Here is a 19336-nt window from a genome sequence, read left to right as displayed (position 1 = left end):
CACATTTTCTTTACTCACATGCTAGAAAAAGAGTTAACTTCAATGCGGTAAGTTAATGGTATTCTAATGCATTAGGAGTTTATAAAAGCGTGCTAACCCAAAATGCGCACACATTTGCTTAGCATCTTAAAACACAACTTACGCACGTAGAACATTGCGCTTTATGTGCATAAATCCCGAGTACAGGACCCCCCCTCACTTTGAAAACCATGATCAGCCCAATAGAGTAACACTAACCCCAGCAACTTTATTTCTCTTCTGACCTGGAGTTAAATTTTCACTGTTAAGAAAGCATGAATTAACCCTGCGTTGGGGCGTAATAGGTAGTACTTGCTTAACATGTGATTTGCATAAGGAGCGTTAATTTGTAAGCACAGTTTTACTCACATTTGTGCGCACATGTTTTGTATATAAAACTCCTAGTTAATTCAGGAGCTAAGTTGTATACACAAAAATGCTTGCACAACCGTGCATTATCATGTGTACATAACCAAGCACACTTTATTACATCCAGGCCTGTTTTACTTGGATATGGCTCTCCACTTGTTGGGCATTCTGGCTTGATGGTTTTACCGTCCTGTTTTTCTTTTGGATCCCTTCTGCAAAGTGCCATGGCAGACTAATAATTCTCCTCTCTTGGAGTTTGTTACTCTCTTATTTTTACCAACCAGTGCCTGTGTGTGGAGGTTAATTATGATATATTAACACTACTGCAACATAACCTGAGAAGGCTAAAAAGTATTAAACTGAAATCAATGCCTACAATGCACTCACAAGTCCAATGTTTGATCTGGCCACACAGCAGCTCTGTAAAAGTTTTTGCAAACCAGAAGCCTTTAGCCTACCAATCTGACTATCCAGTTTGGGTTGTTACAAGGCAGATGCACTTGCTGTGCAGCCTTCTTAATTGGGCGAGCTAGATTCTGAATGAATGGATCATCTCTTGGAGCCTTCCTTAATCTTTCTGCTCATTTTCTCGGGCACAACTCTGCCCACCTCCTCGCCTTCTCTTCAGCAGTGATACACCATGCAAAGCATTTCCCAGATGCTACCCAGCAAGCCAGGAATCTTTTCCAGTCTTGGGAAGCTCTACATTTTCACTTGTAAGTTATTTTTAAAAAGCTTTTTTCTTTTGATGCTTTCTAGCATTGATAATTTTGTGAAGAGTGAAAAAATAAAACCAAAAACAAAAGAAGAACATGAATGTGAAATTTTAAGGCAAATTCACTCTTAAGAATGTGACTATTTGCAAGACAGGTGAACCTAGATAACGCCTTATTTCCAGGCACTTGCCATGTGTATCTGATGTTCAACTTTACATTAAAACCATGTTCAAATGAACAATTCTGTCCCAACAGGAACACAAACTCACCAATAATAATTGAATTTATTTTTCCTTTGATCTGTAGCGTAGATTTGTTGCATTTGAAAACATAAACTACTTGCTTCAATTCAGTGTCAGAAATCACCAGGTCATTCACTCCTTCTTGATACTCCTAAAAATAATGTTACCAATGATATTATTACTATTAATAAACAACAACTCGCAGCATGGATTGCTGCAATTTAATAATAAGCACAAATCATTTACATATTTTATCAACAAACATTCAAAACAAGAACATTTATTCAATCTGAAAATTACAAAGAAAATATGCATTCACAATTTAAGGGGAACAACACATGACATACTATAACTTTTCACTGATCAGTTCTTATGTCCTATGCTAAAACTTTTCTGTTGTATACATGGAGTTTGCTCACCACATGTTGCAACTTCCTGGACCCTTTTATCTGATCATGCAAAGAAGCTCTTGCATCACTAGGAAACCCACATACAAGTATGCTGCAACTGGCAACATCTGACACATGTCTGCCTATAACTGTGCAGCTAAGGGTGAAATCTGCATCTACCATTTACAAGCAGACTTTGCCCTGAATTTTCAAAGCCAACTTCTGTGCATAAGTTCACTTTGAAAATTCTCATGTTAAGTGGGCAGGTACACACATAAACTCACCTGCACAAAGCTACGTCTGCTCTATCGAGGGCATAACTTGTGCAGATTCATTTATGCACAAAGTCCCAACTCCAGCGCCCCCAGGGTGCAGTATAAGCGTACTTTTATGCTTACTGAGCCCAAGGAAATTTATAATGACCATTTACAAGAATAAAACTGTGTTTTATGTACAAAGATAGCTTCGAAGATTCAGCCCAATGAGACATATCTTTGGTTGTTCTATAGATAGATCAACGTACCAGCTGGTGCTTCACTAAAGGCAACAGACACTACAAAATGCCAGCAGTTTACAGAACATTAGCAGACATTTTGCTTTAAAAAGAAAACTAGATACAGTGGTTGAAAGAGAGACTGAGGAATCTGGTTCACCATACAATATGTTACCAGAAATGACCTGAGCTTTACTACATACACCTTTATCAATCATTACACTCCCCTGCAGTGATGCTGGTAGATGCTATCCCATAACTGTCCTTGTGAGATTAGGAGACCAAGTAGCTAATTGGCAGATGCAATTTAATGTGGACAAGTGCAAAGTAATACAGGCAGGGAAAATTAATCCCAATCCCAACTGAGGGTCCTGTGTTAGGAGTCGCCACCCAGGCAAAGGAACTCGGAATCCTTATGGACAATACCTTGAAATCTTCAACTCAGTGTGGGGCGGTGGTCAAAAAGGCAAATAGAATGTTAGGAATTATTTGGAAAGGAATAGAGAACAAAACTGAGATCATCATAATGCCTTTGTATGGATCCATGGACTGACCACACCTTGAGGACTAGAGCACATTTCATGAAACTAGCAATTGGCAGATTTTTAAAAATATCATAGCTATGGAATCAGTTGCCAGATAATGTGGCCAAGGCAATTGAAGCAGGGTTCAAAAGAGGGTTGGACAAAGCCCTTAAGGAAAAGTCCATAAAATAGTTATTAGCCAGGCAGGCTTGGGAAAGTCAGCACTTATCCGTAGGAGTTAAATAGATCAATTATTTGGGGATCTGCCAGGTACTTATGACCTGGACTGGCCACTGTCAGAGAGAGGATACTGGACTTAATGGAGCTTGGTCTGACTCAGCATAGCAGTGCTTGTGTCTGTATTTCTCTGATTTTCTGCTGTTTGACGTAGGTGCCTGACTGTACTGACTCCGCTGCCCAATCAGCATGGATGCTGTTGTGCCGGGACTTCCTCTGCAAGAGGGAAGGTTCCTATTTGTTATGGGAATGCTGGAGGCGGTCCCATTTCTGGAAGATTGTGTACCCTTCGGCCACGATATGACCACAGAGGAGCTCCGGGAAACGCCGAGGCAGGCGAGGAGTGTCCAAGCGCAGGCTGAAGATGTAGAACCCTGGCTTCTGCCGAACCTGATTGCATAGAAGAGACCCAGCAATGCAATGTTGGTCTCTGGAGTAGCCCTCTGGCCACTCGATAGCCCTTTTGGACCTGTCGTAGGGAACGGCAGATACGACAGGATGAACAGAGGCTGAGGGTTGGAACATGCAAATGAAGCCTTGGAGTGAGACGAGACTCAGGTTGGTTGAAGAAGGTGAGACGAGATTCAGGATACGTGGAGTGAGACGAGACTCAGGTTGGTTGAGTCTGAGATGGAACTCAGATGGGTTGATTGAAGAAGGTCTGAGACGAGACTCAGATGGGTTGATTGAAGAAGGTCTGAGATGGGACTCAGATGGGTTGACTGAAGAAGGTCTGAGATGGGACTCAGATGGGTTGACTGAAGAAGGTCTGAGATGGGACTCAGACTGGTTGATGGAAAGGACTCCGAAAGAGTCACAAGTTGCTTGAAGAGTACCGAGTAGGTACTGCCACACCACGTGCCCTACGCAGCCAATCAAGGCAGGTCATGGACCACGCTGGTGGTTCCCAACTCAAGTTGCCTGGAGGTCGGGATGAAGACTCCGGAGAGGCCTGCACTGAGGCGCGCCCTCCACAGCCAATCAAGGCAGGTCATGGACCACGCTGGTAGTTCCCAACTCAAGTTGCCTGGAGGTCGGGATGAAGACTCTGGAGAGGCCTGCACCGAGGCGCGCCCTCCACAGCCAATCAAGGCCAGGCGCGGACCACGCTGATATGGAACAGGTTTTAGCAGAGTTCATTCGCATAAGCAGAGGCAGGCGCAGTGGACATCAAAAGACCAGGACAGGATTCAGGATAAGAAGCTCAGAGATGGGACTTGGAGCCAGGGTTCGGAGTAGAAGCTCGGAGATGGGACTCGGAGCCAGGAACACCGAGATGGGACTCGGTGAAGGGACACTAAGGCAGAATTCAGTGCAAGGAGGATTAAAACCAGGATCTTCTGGAGGTTGCGCTGCCGAGGAAAAAGATATCTGGAATAGTGGAGAAGATCAGGACTTCAGGGGACTTAAGGGGATCTGAAGGAAGACACATCAGGAACATCAGGATCTGGACGGACGAAGACACGGAATCCGACGAGAGACCTTAACGAAGATGAAGACAAGACATGGAATTCCAACATGGAATAGAGTGCCAACAAGAAGCTGGATGCAGCAAAGTCCTAAGAAGGACTGGCTCCTTGCGAAGGCAAGGATGAAGTGAAGACAGACCCTTTTTATAGGGCTGAAGAGGAGACTCCCACGATGACATCATAGGAGGACCACTCTCACACTGGCCCTTTAAGAAGAGATGAGAGGTGTGGCATCGCGCCTAAGGAGGAAGTGGGCAGGACCTTGGAGAGCGGCGTCCCTGCCGCTGAGTATGCAGAAGCAGTGCTAGGCCGCAAGGCAGGCCCAACATTTATTTATTTATTTATTTATTTAACAGCTTTTTAATATACCGGCGTTCGTGTGGCACATCACGCCGGTTCACAATGAACTTGAGACAGGATGGAATTACAAAAAACAGGGAGCGGGGGGAGGGAGCAGGCATGAGAAAGGGAGCGGGGGGAGGGTGGGATAGACAGCGAGGAAGAAGAGAGAGCAGCAAAGAAGGTAGAGAGGAGTAACCAAAACTGATTAGCAAGTTATTTACAACAGAATATAAAAATACCAAAAGCAGAGATTAACTTATTTACAGCAGATTATTGGGAGGCAGCCTGCTGCCACGGAGAAGGAGGACCGAGGATGGCCCCAGCCGCAAGAAAGCACCGGTGGCAGCTTCTGGCCGAGAAGAAAAGCTTGAAGACGTCAGCAGCCCCTGCCGCTAGGAGGAAGCGACTCCAGCCATACAGTAAAGGTTGGTGGCGTCCAGGCCGCACAGAAGAGGAAATGGTGGCGGCTCCATGCTGCATGATGGAAAGACGGCGGAAGCGGGCCTGCCGCAGACCACGGCGGCTCCCAGCCGTGAAGCGGGGAGGAGCAGGACCGTCACTGGTCTCTTGACCGCAAGGGCAGGCAGCGGCTCCAGCTGCGCAGTGGGGATGTTGACGGCCTCTGGGCTGTTGAAGAAGCTGAGAAGGAGGTAAGAGGCTGCACGTGGCTCCAGCTACGGGCAGAATCATAACACTATTTGAATTTAAGTAGCTTGAAGTCAGCAGCCTAGTGTGATTAGTGGTTGCTGCTCAGTCCTCTCTCTTGAAAAACTGAATATATATAGTGAAAGGAATAAATTCTGGGTTTTTCTGCTCTTTGGACTTCAATATCACATGCCCTACTCCTCACCCACTCATCCCATTTTATGTTTCTTATCACTGATTTCTAATGCAGGGAAGACTTTCTTGTATGACTCCTAATTATCCCTAGTAGTTCCAATTAGCCAGTATTTATTTAGACACTTCTTTATAGAGCCTTTTACTTAACCCACTTCCCTTTCCTTTTTCCTGTGGCTCCACTTCTCTTATTCCTTCCTGTCTTATTCTCCAGTACAACTGTCTCCAAACTTGGAACCCGAACGTCGGTATATAAAAGTTCAAAAAAATAATAAAATATTCCCTTCCTCAACATTATATACCTTGTCATTTTCATTCTCTCTCCTGCCTTGTCTACACCTCTAGAACTTCAACACGTTCTCCCTCTTATTCAGTCATTACCAGTCTCTCTGCCATTGTTGCTGTCAATTTACCTTCACTTCTCCTCTTGGCTGAAAATATCAACTCAAATCCTGACCTTCAGAGAAGTGTTATATAAATCTTCCCAGTGCCCCTCCAATCTCATCCATATTCCTTTACTTCTTCTCTCCCCTTCTGTTCTCTAAGGAATGCTTGCTTAATAAACCTGCCTACATTCATGACCTCTTTAGTTATCATTCCCTCCATCTTTTTGCTCGGAGATCTGACTTTCCCCTAACAGCTCTGCCTCTCATGGAGGCTACCCTTTTCCTCACAAACCTCCTTCTGTTGATTGCAGTGGCAGCTCTGCCTGTTACTCTCCCCCTTCTCCATCCTGAATCCCACTCCTTTTCTTCCTTTAGAGCTCACACTATCTGCCTATTTTCCCCCTATCCCTTTGGGTCGCTGTCATCTATTGTCTCCCTGATAAGCCCCCCTCCTCATTCCTCACTTGCTAACTCCTGGCTTTTGTTCTTCCTTAACCCATCTTCCCCTTCCTTTCTTCTTAGGGACATTAACTTCTGGGATGATTATACGACGACAGACGGATTTTCCCCTATTTCGATAGCACCATCCTCCCATTGTAGCTAGCCTGGTCTTTGCAGCAACAGTCCTAAGGCTGGGAGCCATGTACCAGGGTTCCTTCAGAAACCCTGCATCATAGGCTTTCAATCCAGCCACCAGATGTTGACCTTAATGATGGGCATGACCCCCTGTCCCCCAGAGGCTATGGAAACTACCCCTGCAGCATCTCTAGCCCTAGCCAACTTCGAGTGCAGAAGACCAGCTCAAGGACTGAACAGGGGACCTTCCACATGGCAGAGCACAGCATTGCCACTGAGCCATCAAGCCAGCCATGGTCACTGCCTTCATTTACTCTACCACTGCATACTTTATTTGTTTGATAACTCACCTTTCCCAATATGTCTCAAAGTGAAGTACAATAAAAATGCTAGCAGCGCTATTGAAATATTAAGTAGTAGAGTAGTAGTAATAGTTAAGTCATAAGAACATAAGACATTGCCAAACTGGGTCAGACCGAGGGTCCATCAAGTCAAGCATCCTGTCTCCAACAGTGGCCAATCCTGCTTACAATCACCTGGCAAGTACCCAACCACTAATGCTACTAATGCCAGTAATAGCAGTGGCTTTTCCCTAAGTCAATTTGCTTAATAGCAGTTTATGGACTCCTCCTCCAGGAACTTATCCAAGCCTCACTAACTTTCCTTACCACATCCACAATGACTTCCAAAGCTTATCTGTGCATTGAGTGAAAAATAATTTTCTCTGGTTTGTTTTAAATGTGCTACTTGCTAACTTCATGGAGTGCCCCTTAGTCCTTTTACTATCTGAAAGAGTAAATAACCGATTCACATTTACCAGTTCTAGTCCTCTCATGATTTTATAGACCTCTATCTTACCCCCCCCCCCTTCAGCCCTCTCTTCTCCAAGCTGAACAGCCCTAACTTCTTTAGCCTTTCCTCTAATTTAAACATCCTGCACCCCCTTTCCTAGTTTGAGAACCACTGCTCTAACCAATGAGGAAATGTTCTATACTGAGCACCAGATATGAAAAGCCTCAAACTCTGTACCTGGTCTTCTTTCATGTACCTTGCTCAGTGTAATGGGTATAGCTATCTTTTACTGTGCCAGTGAACATCATTCACAACTAACTTCACTGTATCACTCACATTTTTGTAAGTAAATGAGTAAATGGTGTCATTCAACTGAAATTGGAATTTTTTCATTAGTATTGATAGTAAGAGAGGGGAGATTCTATAAAACAAACTGCAGAAGGATGACAGGTAAATTATTACGGCACAGAAGTTGCTACCTAAGCTATAAATTAAGAACAGAGCACATAACTGAAACAGCATTTAAGATACTTATGCAACTGAACTTGTACACAGTTCTATGCTTATTTTTTACAGCATTTCATTGAAAACTGGACCTTAGACTTTATTGCAAAGATCTTAAAGAAACTGCAGAAGCCAGTCCTGTTGCTGACACCAGTATTTCCCAATCAGTGTGCCATGGCGTGCCTTCAAAACTGGCCAGGTATGCCACGGAAAAGTCACTGCTACTTGATGCTCAGATCCAGGCCAGCACCTGGGCTCTATTTTCAACAACATGAGACGCCTGCCTGGCTCTTAAACGTGTAGGAGCTCCTTTCTGAGACCATGCATGCAATCGTGCATGCCCTTTCTTCCAGAGTGGGCTAATTAATGTGCAGCGTGCTGGGCACGGATAGCTGCTACCCAGTTTGTAAGGCACACACATTGCACAGAGTACTACCTCATCTTCCCTGTCTTGAAGTCCTTCCAGCTTCTGTCTTATCCTAAGACTGAGTGAGATGGGGAGAGCACATACATTGAGCATTAGGCATGACTGAGTGCTAGCAGCAGCAGCAGCAATTAAGGCACACTAGCGGCCACATGTGGCAGCCGAGGCCCACACCAGACTTCTTCCTTCTCCTGTATTTGTATATAGAGGGAACTGCTACCGTATGACAGATTTGTATGTATCTTTGCCCCCTCTATCCCTTTGTTTTAAAATTTGGAAGGCAGACTGGTGAGGATTCCAGTGCTTTCCCTGCTTTTCTTTTGGCCATATTTATTTGTGTATTTAGCACACATCTTGTCTTGAGCTACCAATAAAGAGCTACATTCAGGTATGGTAAGTATTTAAGTCTTCTCTATATCTGCATTGCCGGCTCCTTGGAGGTTGGTGTGCTGCACGTCTTCGTTAATGTAACTGCGCCTTGGACTTGAAAAGGCTGGGAAACACTGGTTTGGACTGACGTGTGTGGCGGGGCGGGGGGCATCTGGGTTCATATCCCTATCTGTTGGGGGGCCAAATGGGCCTGCATCTACCATGGGAGGTGGCACGTTCCTGGACAGGGATGCAGGGAAGATGGCAGCAATTTGAAATTGCCCCTCCAGTCCTTAGGCCATCAAGGTTTCCTGGAGCAGCATAGCCACGACACCTGACGTGGGAAGACTGAAGAATGAGGGTTAAAAGTGGAATATGCTGCCTGACCTTGCCCCCCTCCCCCCCCCCCCCCCCGCATCAAAAAATCCCCTTCAGAATGGGAATTTGCAACATTCACACTTACCACTCTCCATTTCTTTCCCTCTAGTTCAAGGACAGGAGAATAACTCTGAGGAGTTTGGGGTGAAGTTGGGCTTGGAGTGTGGCTTTTTGCAGGAGACCGGGCTGAACCACCTTGACCGCGCAGCCTGGGATTCTTATGGGTCTTCTGGTCTTCTGAAACATGTCGGAGCCCTAAAGCAACAAAGCAGAAATTCAGGATTCTTATGGGGGATCCATAAATGGAAGCTCTTTATGTTCTGCATTCCCATTATCAGAGTAGGTTACGACTGAAGCAGATACTTTACAGTTCAGTTATTTTCTTGATAGATCTTCCACCAAGTAAAATAAATCTTCCTTTACCCCTCCACCAGGTACCACTGCAAAGCGCTACATATCAATCTGCAGAACTCGCACTGGAAACTTTTATACAATTTGCATAAAGCTGTTAGTTTTAAATCTCTCTATGGTGCTTCCCTGTTTTCTAGAAAGGTACCATGTTAACAAAATGTCATGTATAACGTTATTCCGAGTAGGGGTTGGTTTATATGACCCATGACATTATAAATACAATTACTGCAATTAAGTGGCGTGGGCCTTTGGTTTTGTAGCTGCCGAGAAAAGGTATGAGAGATTCTGTAAGTAGCCATTCATTTATCAGATCAGAAGCTATGTGCATCAAACTTCTCAACTATCCCACAATTTGGGGGAGAGGGATTTTCTGACTTAACTAACTCTCAGGCCGATACAGTACAGTGCGCTCCGACGGAGTGCACTGCTAACCCTTGATTGGCCGCGCGTTTTTGATGTGCTAGCTTTACCCCTTATTCAGTAAGGGGTCGAAAACACGCGTCCAACCCCCCCCCCCCTGAACCTAATAGCGTCCGCAACCTGCAAATGCATGTTGATGGCCCTATTAGGTATTCCCGTGCAATTCAATAAGTAAAATGTGCAGCCAAGCCGCACATTTTACTTTAAGAAATTCTGCCGGCGCCAGGGAAGTGCACAGAAAAGCAGTAAAAACTGCTTTTCTGTGCACCCTCCGACTTAATATCATGGCGATATTAAGTCGGAGGTCCCGAAGGGTAAAAAAAGTAAAAAAAAAAAAAAAAATCGAAGTAGGCCCACGGCTTGAAAACCGGACGCTCAATTTTGCCGGCGTCCGGTTTCTGAACCCGTGGCTGTCAGCGGGCTCGAGAATCGACGCCGGCAAAATTGAGCGTCGGCTGTCAAACCCGCTGACAGCCACCGCTCCTGTCCCTAAAGAGGCGCTAGGGACACCCTAGTGTCCCTAGCACCTCTTTTTACCTGTTTCTACCGCCGGACCTAATTTGCATACTGTATCACGCGCACAGGAGAGTGTCCTGTGCGCGCGCTGGGAGAGCGGGCATTTGCCCGCTCTTCCGTGGACTTTACTGTATCGGCCCGTCTGTCCTGACAGTGTCTGCTCTCTGCTGTTGTTGGGTCTGATGTCACCCTCCTGCTGCAGCTGGTTTGCTGTGTGCGGCCATGGTGAGAGGAATGCACACTGCGCAATTCTTTTTTTTTGACACTGAGGGGGAGGGGTGGGAAGGCAAAGAGACTGGGAGACAGATGTACCGACGTGTAAACACACCGGTGGGGGCACAGCCCAGTGGAGGACTAGCACGAGGTAGTGGATGTATCACTGAGAGGGAGAGGATGAAATCTGTAGGCGCTTTATAAAAGGATAATAGGTTGCCAACAGCGTATCTTACTGTTTAACACATCACTGTGCACAGATTTGGCTCATAAGACCTGATCACCTCAGCGTCAAACCTGTACCCAGTAACATTCCTAAACAATAAGGCAATAGGGAAATATGGACTTTTAAAGAAAACAATTTAATAGATTTGTTTAAAGGGATACCAAGTCTCCATTGCATTCAGCCTTCTCTGGGCTGCATGTGACAGCTCCACAGTGATGGCCAATGGGAAGGGTAAAGGAGAAAGTTTTTGTATCCCAGTGGAGGAATTACTTTCATGGCCCCAAAGGGTTATCTTCCTTGGTTAAAAAGTTCAAAACGGCATTTAAGGAATATCTGCTCCATCGTGCGTTCAATGATAAATGAGGCGGCATGAATGTTCTTAATCTGCTTATTAAAGTAAATATGATTTAATAATTTAATATTCCATTTTTGGAATATGCTCCTATGCCTAAAACAGTAAATGTACCATTAATATTTGGTATTTTGCTTCTTGGTTTCTGTGAAGCTGAAATTTGTTGTTTGTATTTTATTTTGTTTTTATTATGTATGTATTCTTGTATATCGCTTAGGCCTTGTTAAGTGTTAGGCGATTAATAAATTTTAATAAATGAAATGAAATGAATGGTAAACAACTAAAGTCCAGGCAAATTATCACAACCATTCAACTTAAATTTGTTCTCCTAGCTCCATCGGCATGGCTCAGCTCATAGCTGAGCCATGCCGATGGAGCTATGAGCCATGCCGATGGCTCAGCTATGAGCCATCGGCATGGCTCAGCTCATAGCTGAGCCATGCCGATGGTCTGGAAATATATGTGATTTAGAAACTCCTGCCTATATCTCTCAACCCAATAGGTTACTTCTTTGTTCTGGTAGTTGGTCTGTGGAAAGCAGATCACTTGCAATATCTCTGCATAATATTTTAATGTATTGGTTCAATAAAATTATATATGCTATAAGCATTCTTTTCTTTAAGGAAAATCCATTTGCTTTAACGAGCCTTTCTTTAACAAGCCTTCCATTCTTTTAATTAATCTAGTTTCCCTTCTTTGGACCTTTTCTAATTCTTTATATGGGGCAAGAACCATAACTACTTTACAGTAGGGCCCAATAAAAGAGCCTTCACCAATTGCATGATAGCTTATCTCTTGGCTTTATCCCTTATGTGAGGCATACCAATACTTGCCAGGTCTTCGGGTTGCTTATTCATAGTTTGATGTTAACTTTAATCCCCAGGTCATTTTCCTGGGTGACTGTAAACAATTTCTGATCTATTTAATTTGGATTCTGCAGACTCATTCTTACCTTCAGTGACTCTCAGTCATTACCAGCCTGTCCCCTTTTCCCTAGGATGTCTGATCATTTTGCAGAAGGACTGAATCATGAAGAGTGTCCAGAAGCTAATATGGCTTGATGCCATCTATGACCAGACAAGTCATGATCAGAACAAACAGGAGGAGACCTAGCACTATCCCTTGAAACACACTCTTAATCACACTGCACCAAGCAGAATCGTGCTATTGATCACTACTTGTTTCCTGCTCGATGGTCAGCTTTCAATCCAAAGACAAACAGAATCTCCAATCCCTATTTTTTGTACCTGGTACCTTTGTGCCATGCAAAGTAAATAAATTATATCAAGTTCGTTTTTGGTAATTGAGCAATCTGCTCATGTTACTGAACAGACTACGGAGGTTGGTGCGACAGGAAATGCTGCTCTTGAAACCATGTTTGTTCTGCCTAATTCTTCCATTTTTTTCCTTCAAAGGCGTTATCAATCTTTTGATAATTATTGCTTGTAATATCTTTGTTTGGATGGAAATGATGTTTATGGATCTGTGGTTGCCCAGTTCTTATAGGGAGGTATCACATGAACTTCATGTCCTCCTCTTATGAAAACTCTATTAATCTCATTATGCCAATAAAATCTGCATTCTTGTACACGAACATGTGTCCCCAAATCAGCATATTTTAATATGGTACAGCATACAGTATGTGCATTAGTAGAAAATGACAACCTAATCTTAGCAGGTTTTATGGTTTTCCTAACCTTTTGTAATTGCTTCTCCCTGGTTAAGTTGGGCGAACAAGGCCAAACGTGTTTTGGATGAGTCCTCTTTTGTAGCTTCTGCATCAAATGTAGGTGGTGGTCCAGGGGGTGGTGGTGGTGGTGGAGGAGGAGGCGGCGGAGGAGGAGGAGGTGAGAATGTCCCACCTGTTAGTCCAGATAATGTAGGGGTTGATGATGCAACTGGACCCTTGGCAATGCAAATGAGAGAGAAAGGAAGAATGAGAGGTATACATGTTTCAATACAATATGTAATAAAGTTGCCATGCATGCACAGACCTGCAAACCCACATCCCAAGACATGGGATGCATTTTCCCCATTTTTAGGCTGGCTCATTTAAAAGCAGCATTGGAAAATGCATGCCCAAGAGAGACTGCAAGGGATGGCCCATCCAAGAGTTATTCCTAGTGCTTGCATTCACTTCAGAGAGAGGAAGACAAATAAATCAAACAACTTTAAACCTAGTTAATGTTTATTTTTGCACATTAAAAAGCGGTCATTCAAGTCTGCTATTATGAGCCCTGCCTCTATTATGGTGGCTAAGCGATTTTTAACATTTGTTTTTTTTTATTTCAGAGCACAACAGGTGCTTGAAGGATTTGCTATTTGCAAACACAGCCTTCATGATTAAGTACTGAACAGATGTTCACAACAGTATATCTTTACACAAGAAATATTCAAGAGCTATTTGACTAGCCAGAACTCATCTGTAAACCTCCTTTTCTTTTAGCTTTATTTCAGCTGTTTGTCTCTGCAACAGCTGCTTTGCTTGATGCCTCAGTTCACACATCTACTTAAAGATATCCTCTGGCAGCAGAAGGCACTTTGAAGCAGTGAGATCTCCGAGCTGCACGTGCACGCTTCTTCGGTGAGTCCTAGTCACAGCTGCTTAATTTAGTAGCTGAACTCAATACTTTTTACACACTTGGTGCACAGAAAATAAATCTAACAGGGTCATTTTCAAAGGAAAATGGAAATGTAAAAAACCATTGTAGCAATTTTCAAAAGCCTACTTAGCCACGTTAAGTGCACTTAATGCGAGCAAAGGCCATTGACAATTCAATAGCACGTATATTGTAGCAATTTTGTTTGAAAATGACTACGATAGTATGTTACATTTGCATGTTCCTTTGAAAATTACCTAAGGGATGCATTTTAAAAGGAGCATGCATGAGCCCATGATGCGCGTATTGGGCACGTGAGCAAAAATACGCTAAATTTTATATCGTGCGTGCAAATACATGTGTATCATTTAAACTATTCCTGCCACGCGTATATGTGCAGCTCTTATGAGCATATTTTATGCATGTTCGCTCAAGTCACTACAAAGAGGGGGAGAGAGAGAGAGAGAGCCTCTGAAAGAGAGACTTATATATGAGGGGCACCCCCCCTGAAAACCCCCCCTGAACTGAAAGTACCCCTCTTACAATGGGAGATAGATAGTGTCAATTTCTCTCTCTCTCTCAGAACGCCTGTGGCAAAATCTCCAGACTTGCGGCTCATCAGGACCAGGAGTAAAGTTATGCATGCCATGATCAGCCTTTGCAAAGTTCAGGGTTATGCGTGAAAGTCTTGGCCCCACCCTGGAATGTCCATGCCCCGCCCCTTTTCTGCCTCCTCATTCTTGACGCGCGCACAGGTATGTACATGTGTACTTCCCAGCTTCTTAAAATTTGCACTGCTCACACACGGCCCACATACGTGTATATGGGGCCGTTTTTGCGCGAGCAATGCTTTTAAAATCTACCTGTACAAGAATACAGATGAAAATTTTAAAGACGTTCGCCAATGAGTTTGTCCAAAAGCAAATGTTTTATAACCAGGAAGGTGGGCCAAAGGCAGAGGGAATGGGAGCACAAGGAAATGAAGGCCCATTCATTAGCTGGATGTGCAATGTACATATGAGTGGGGAGAAAACAACTCTGCGCCTGATTTGTAAAGAAGTGGTGTTTTATTTTTTACCATATTAGCCTAAGGTAGAAAAAAAACCCAAAACAGTTTGGTGTGAAGTGACTTGCTCAAAGTCACAAGAAGTGTCAGTGGGATTTGAACTCTCACTTCCAAGCCAGCTACTCTAATCACTCGGCGACTCCCGCCACTCCTGGAAAATCTCTGGAAAACGTTTGACCCTGAAATAAAACAATAAACCTTCTCAAAGCACAGATCATCATTAATAGCAGCCAGAATCAGCAGAAGAGTAGCGAGGGTCTCCAGGGGCCAATTTTTATTAATCAATTAATTTGTTATGAGCCAAAAGGTGGACCCCTGTTTCGAGGTAGAGTCAGCGCTACCAAGGAGGGACTTGACCCCCTTAAGGTCTCTACCGTCGAAGGGCAAGGCCGAAGGTTGTAGATGTTGATAGAAGACTTCACCCTGAAAGCTCGTGATCCCCCCAGGAGGAGCCTGTAGGGATCCGGCCGCTGGGACTTAGGAGACTCACTTGAGAAAAGGTCTGGATGCAGGCGCCTCCTGCAGGTCATGGATTCCAGATGGCTGGCGCCTCCAGCAGGTCGTGGTAGTACTGAAGAACGAGTCGAAGAGTAGTCAAGAGCCGGTCCGAGGGTACGATACACGAGAGGGGTCGAAAGCCAATCCAGGGATGAGTCATGAGAAGGGTCCGAAGCCAGTCCAGGAGCAAGTCGGGAGAAGAGACATAAGCCGGTCCAAGATCAGGCCACAGGAAGCACGAAAGCAAGCCAAGAGTCAACCAACAGGGATGAGGAGCAGAGCAGGACGAAGAACCAAGCAGGAGTACGGAATACTGGACGAAGACCCAGCCAGGAACCTTAATACCAAGGCAAGGTCTGACACTCAGACCTTGCCTTAAGTACAGGAAATCAGGGGAGGAGTCACAGGAGGAGCCATGACTGTTTCCTGTCATGGCTCCTTTAAGACTAGTCTTCAGCCGCACGCGCGGCTCTAAGAAAGGCAGAGGGAGAGGAGCCGAATCCACCGCGGGACCACGCCGCCGAACCAGACCGCGGCAGCAGCCGCTGGAGAGGGCAGGAGGAAGGCCTCCCGCAGTCACCGGAGCTCACAATGACCGCCGGGCCCAAGGTATTTATTTCTTAGGTGACCGCCGGCCTGACCCTGCTTGCGGCTTGCCGCGGCCGGCGGCCATGACACTCAGTCCCAGTCGTGGTTTGCTGCGGCCGGCGGCCATGACACTCGGTCCCAGTCGTGGCTTGCTGTGGCCGGCGGTGCTAACATAATTAAAATCTTATATTCACAACTTCCTTTCACAAGGCATTCAGTGTTGTCTCCCCTGTGGGGTCCCATCCTTTCTCCTCCCCCATTATCTGCCAGTGCATCACCACACGCATTTCCGCTTGGGGGGTCTCTTCCCTGGGGAAGGATGGGAACCCCACCAGTGAGACACCACAGTGCGCTGCCATGCAGGGCCAGTCCTAACTTTTCTGCAGCCCTGTGCAACTGAAACTAACTCTAAACCCCAAAAAACCCTGTAATTGTGTGGTTAAGGAGAAACACAATGATAATCAAACCACTAACACTAGACATATGAATTATTAATGTTGGTCCCTCAGATCAAGTACGGGATCTAGGAATACAGATCGATGAGAACTTCATTATGAAATAGCATATAAGCAAATTAATAAAAACAGGATACACCAAGCTGAGAATACTACCCCGGCTGAAACCCCAGGAAGGCACTCATTCTTTCACTCACACACAGACCCCCGGCAGGCACCTATTCTATCACACACAGAGACAGACTCTCAGGCAGGCACCAATTCATTCATACACACACACACACACACACACACACAAACAAACTCCCATTCATATACAACAGGCAGCCTCAGAACATCTCTATCCTCTGCAGCTGCGTGGCTCTTGGGGAGGAGCCAATCACTAATCGCTACTTCTGCCTCATCTAGGGATGATACTAGATTGCGAAGTGAGTCTCAAAAAAATGGATCAATAGTATGGTTTGAGATGAATATTTTAAACTGAATATTTTAAAGAGATTAAAACATCTTTTATACCCCAATGATTTTAGGACGGTTTTACAAGCTCTCATTTATACTAAAGTGGACTATTGTAATACACTTCTTCTGGGCCTACCTACCAGTGCCATACGACCACTGCAGCTCTTGCAGAACTTTGCCACTAGACTTTTGACCAACACAAATAAATTTGACCATATCACCCCAGTATTAAAAGAGCTTCATTGGCTCCCTATTGGCTAAAGATCTCAGCACAAAGCACTTTCCCTAATTCACAAATCCCTTTACAATGAAAAGGTTGAATGGCTCAATGCAGCCCTACATTTTCACATACCAGCACGAATAACGAGATCCGCTAATACTGGTCTACTACCGATCCCGACACTGAAATCCGCCCATATGAACACCATTCGAGAAAGAGCGTTATCCATTGCTGGACCCAACTTATGGAACTCCCTACCACCGCATTTGAGGATGGAAGCTAACATCAAAGTCTTTAAGAAAGGAGTCAAAACATGGCTTTTTAATCAAGCATTTAACAACAACAGTTGACTGTGATTGTGTTTTTTTTTATTATTATAGTTTTTTATGATTTTATTTTTTGATGCATGGCTGTTTTAGTTTTTATTTTAGATATTTTTAAGAAAAACTGATAATATGTATTTAGATTTTAAATCGTTTATTTTTAAAATGCAAATGTGTTATTGATATCTGACCTGGGATGTAAACCGATGTGATATGTTTTTACATGAATGCTGGTATACAAAAACGAAAAAGAAAATAAATAAATAAAACCTGCGCAGGCCCCACGATATAAAAAATTTGTGGGGCTAGCATTTCCTTCATGCTGATTTCATGCATTGCAAGATCAGCATAGAGAACATGCCACTCTCATGAATTCTAATACAGCAGGCCTGCACAGACGAGGGGAAGGGTGTCCTCTGCTCAGCTGCCAATGGATGAGGTCCACTGGAGGCTGCACGGCCTCTCTCTCTGTTTTTCGGTCACCAGTGGGATCATGTCCACTGGCAGTCACATGCACCTTCTTCCATGGTACGTCACAGCCCAGCTCACTGCTCTAGGTGGCCGCGGGCCTTTTCTTCTTCTGCTGCTGGGCGTGATGGGTTCTCCCAGGGGCCACAGGCCTCCTCCTTTTCTGCCGCCAGGTGGGATGAGCTCTCCCAGCGGCTGCAGGCATCATCTTCTTCTGTCCCCAGGTGCACCCTACAGGCTTATGCTCGGGGGCCTTGGCCCCTCTTTTCTCCCTCCTCACCTCGCCACTGAGAATCAGATTATTATCGCTTTATTTCAGTGTCTTATTTTTTCTGGGTATCATAGAAACATAGAAACATAGAAATGACGGCAGAAGAAGACCAATCGGTCCATCCAGTCTGCCCAGCAAGCCTTACACTTATTTTTTCTCATACTTAACTGTTTCTCTTGGCTCTTAGTAACCTTATGTTCTATTTCCCTTTTCACCCCCACTATTAATGTAGAGAGCAGTGATGGAGCTGCTTCCAAGTGAAATATTAAGTTTGATTAGTTGGGTAAGCGGCAGCATAGCTCTCTGCCATGAAGCAGAGGGCAATGCTGGAAATGTGTGAAGTATCAGTTTTTCTTTTCCCCTGTCATTGAAGCAGGGAGTCATGCCGGACCTGCACCGAAAGTGAAGCATGCCTTGAAAGTCATATTAACTATCATCAAATATTGAAAAGCCTAATAATTGGTAATACCTATAGCCCATGAACCCATCCCTGTTTTTTTATTTTTTTATTTTTTTTTTTTAATTGGGAGATGGCTGCCCTTCATCCTTCTACTCTGTGAAGGTGGACACCTACCACTGGCCACTGGCATCCCGCTCCGTTAATGCCTCTGTGGCTACTGCCGCTCCATGCAGTGTTTTACTACCTGCTCTTTATATGCGTCCTCTAGAACTGATGGATCCCATCCCTGTTTTTTTTTTATTATTTATTTAATTGGGAGATGACAGCCCTCCATCCTTCTGCTCCGTGAAGGTGGACACCTACCACTGGCCACTGGCATCCCGCTCCGTGAATGCCTCTGTGGCTACTGCCGCTCTGTGCAGTATTTTACTACCTGCTCTTTATATGGACACCTACCACTGGCCATTGGCATCCCGCTCCGTGAATGCCTCTGTGGCTACTGCTGCTCCGTGCAGTATTTTACTACCTGTTCTTTATATGAGTCCTCTAGACCTGATGGATCCCATCCCTGTTTTGTTTTTGTTTTAATTTAATTGGGAGATGACAGCCCTACATCCTTCCGCTCCGTGAAGGTGGACACCTACCACTGGCATCCCACTCCGTGAATGCCTCTGTGGCTGCTGCCGCTCCGTGCAGTATTTTACTACCTGCTCTTTATATGCGTCCTCTAGACCTGATGGATCCCATCCCTGTTTTGTTTTTTGGTTTTTTTTTATTTAATTGGG

General features: G+C 44.7%; 1 protein-coding gene across 1 annotated transcript in view; it reads right to left on the bottom strand.

The window, feature by feature from the left end:
- Positions 1 to 19336, bottom strand: part of CAP2 (cyclase associated actin cytoskeleton regulatory protein 2) — a 317746-nt gene that overhangs the window by 40747 nt on the left and 257663 nt on the right. Inside the window, exons 8-10 of the mRNA XM_029590710.1 lie at positions 12901 to 13108; positions 9151 to 9320; positions 1373 to 1496 (exon numbers count right to left, since the gene is read on the bottom strand). Of these exons, the coding sequence (XP_029446570.1) occupies positions 1373 to 1496; positions 9151 to 9320; positions 12901 to 13108 (502 nt within the window). The remainder of the gene's footprint in view (positions 1 to 1372; positions 1497 to 9150; positions 9321 to 12900; positions 13109 to 19336) is intronic.

Source organism: Rhinatrema bivittatum, chromosome 2 (assembly GCF_901001135.1).
Source record: "Rhinatrema bivittatum chromosome 2, aRhiBiv1.1, whole genome shotgun sequence".
NCBI lineage: Eukaryota > Metazoa > Chordata > Amphibia > Gymnophiona > Rhinatrematidae > Rhinatrema > Rhinatrema bivittatum.
The sequence above is the reverse complement of the archived record's forward strand: the minus strand, read 5'-3'. Positions and strand labels throughout refer to the sequence as shown.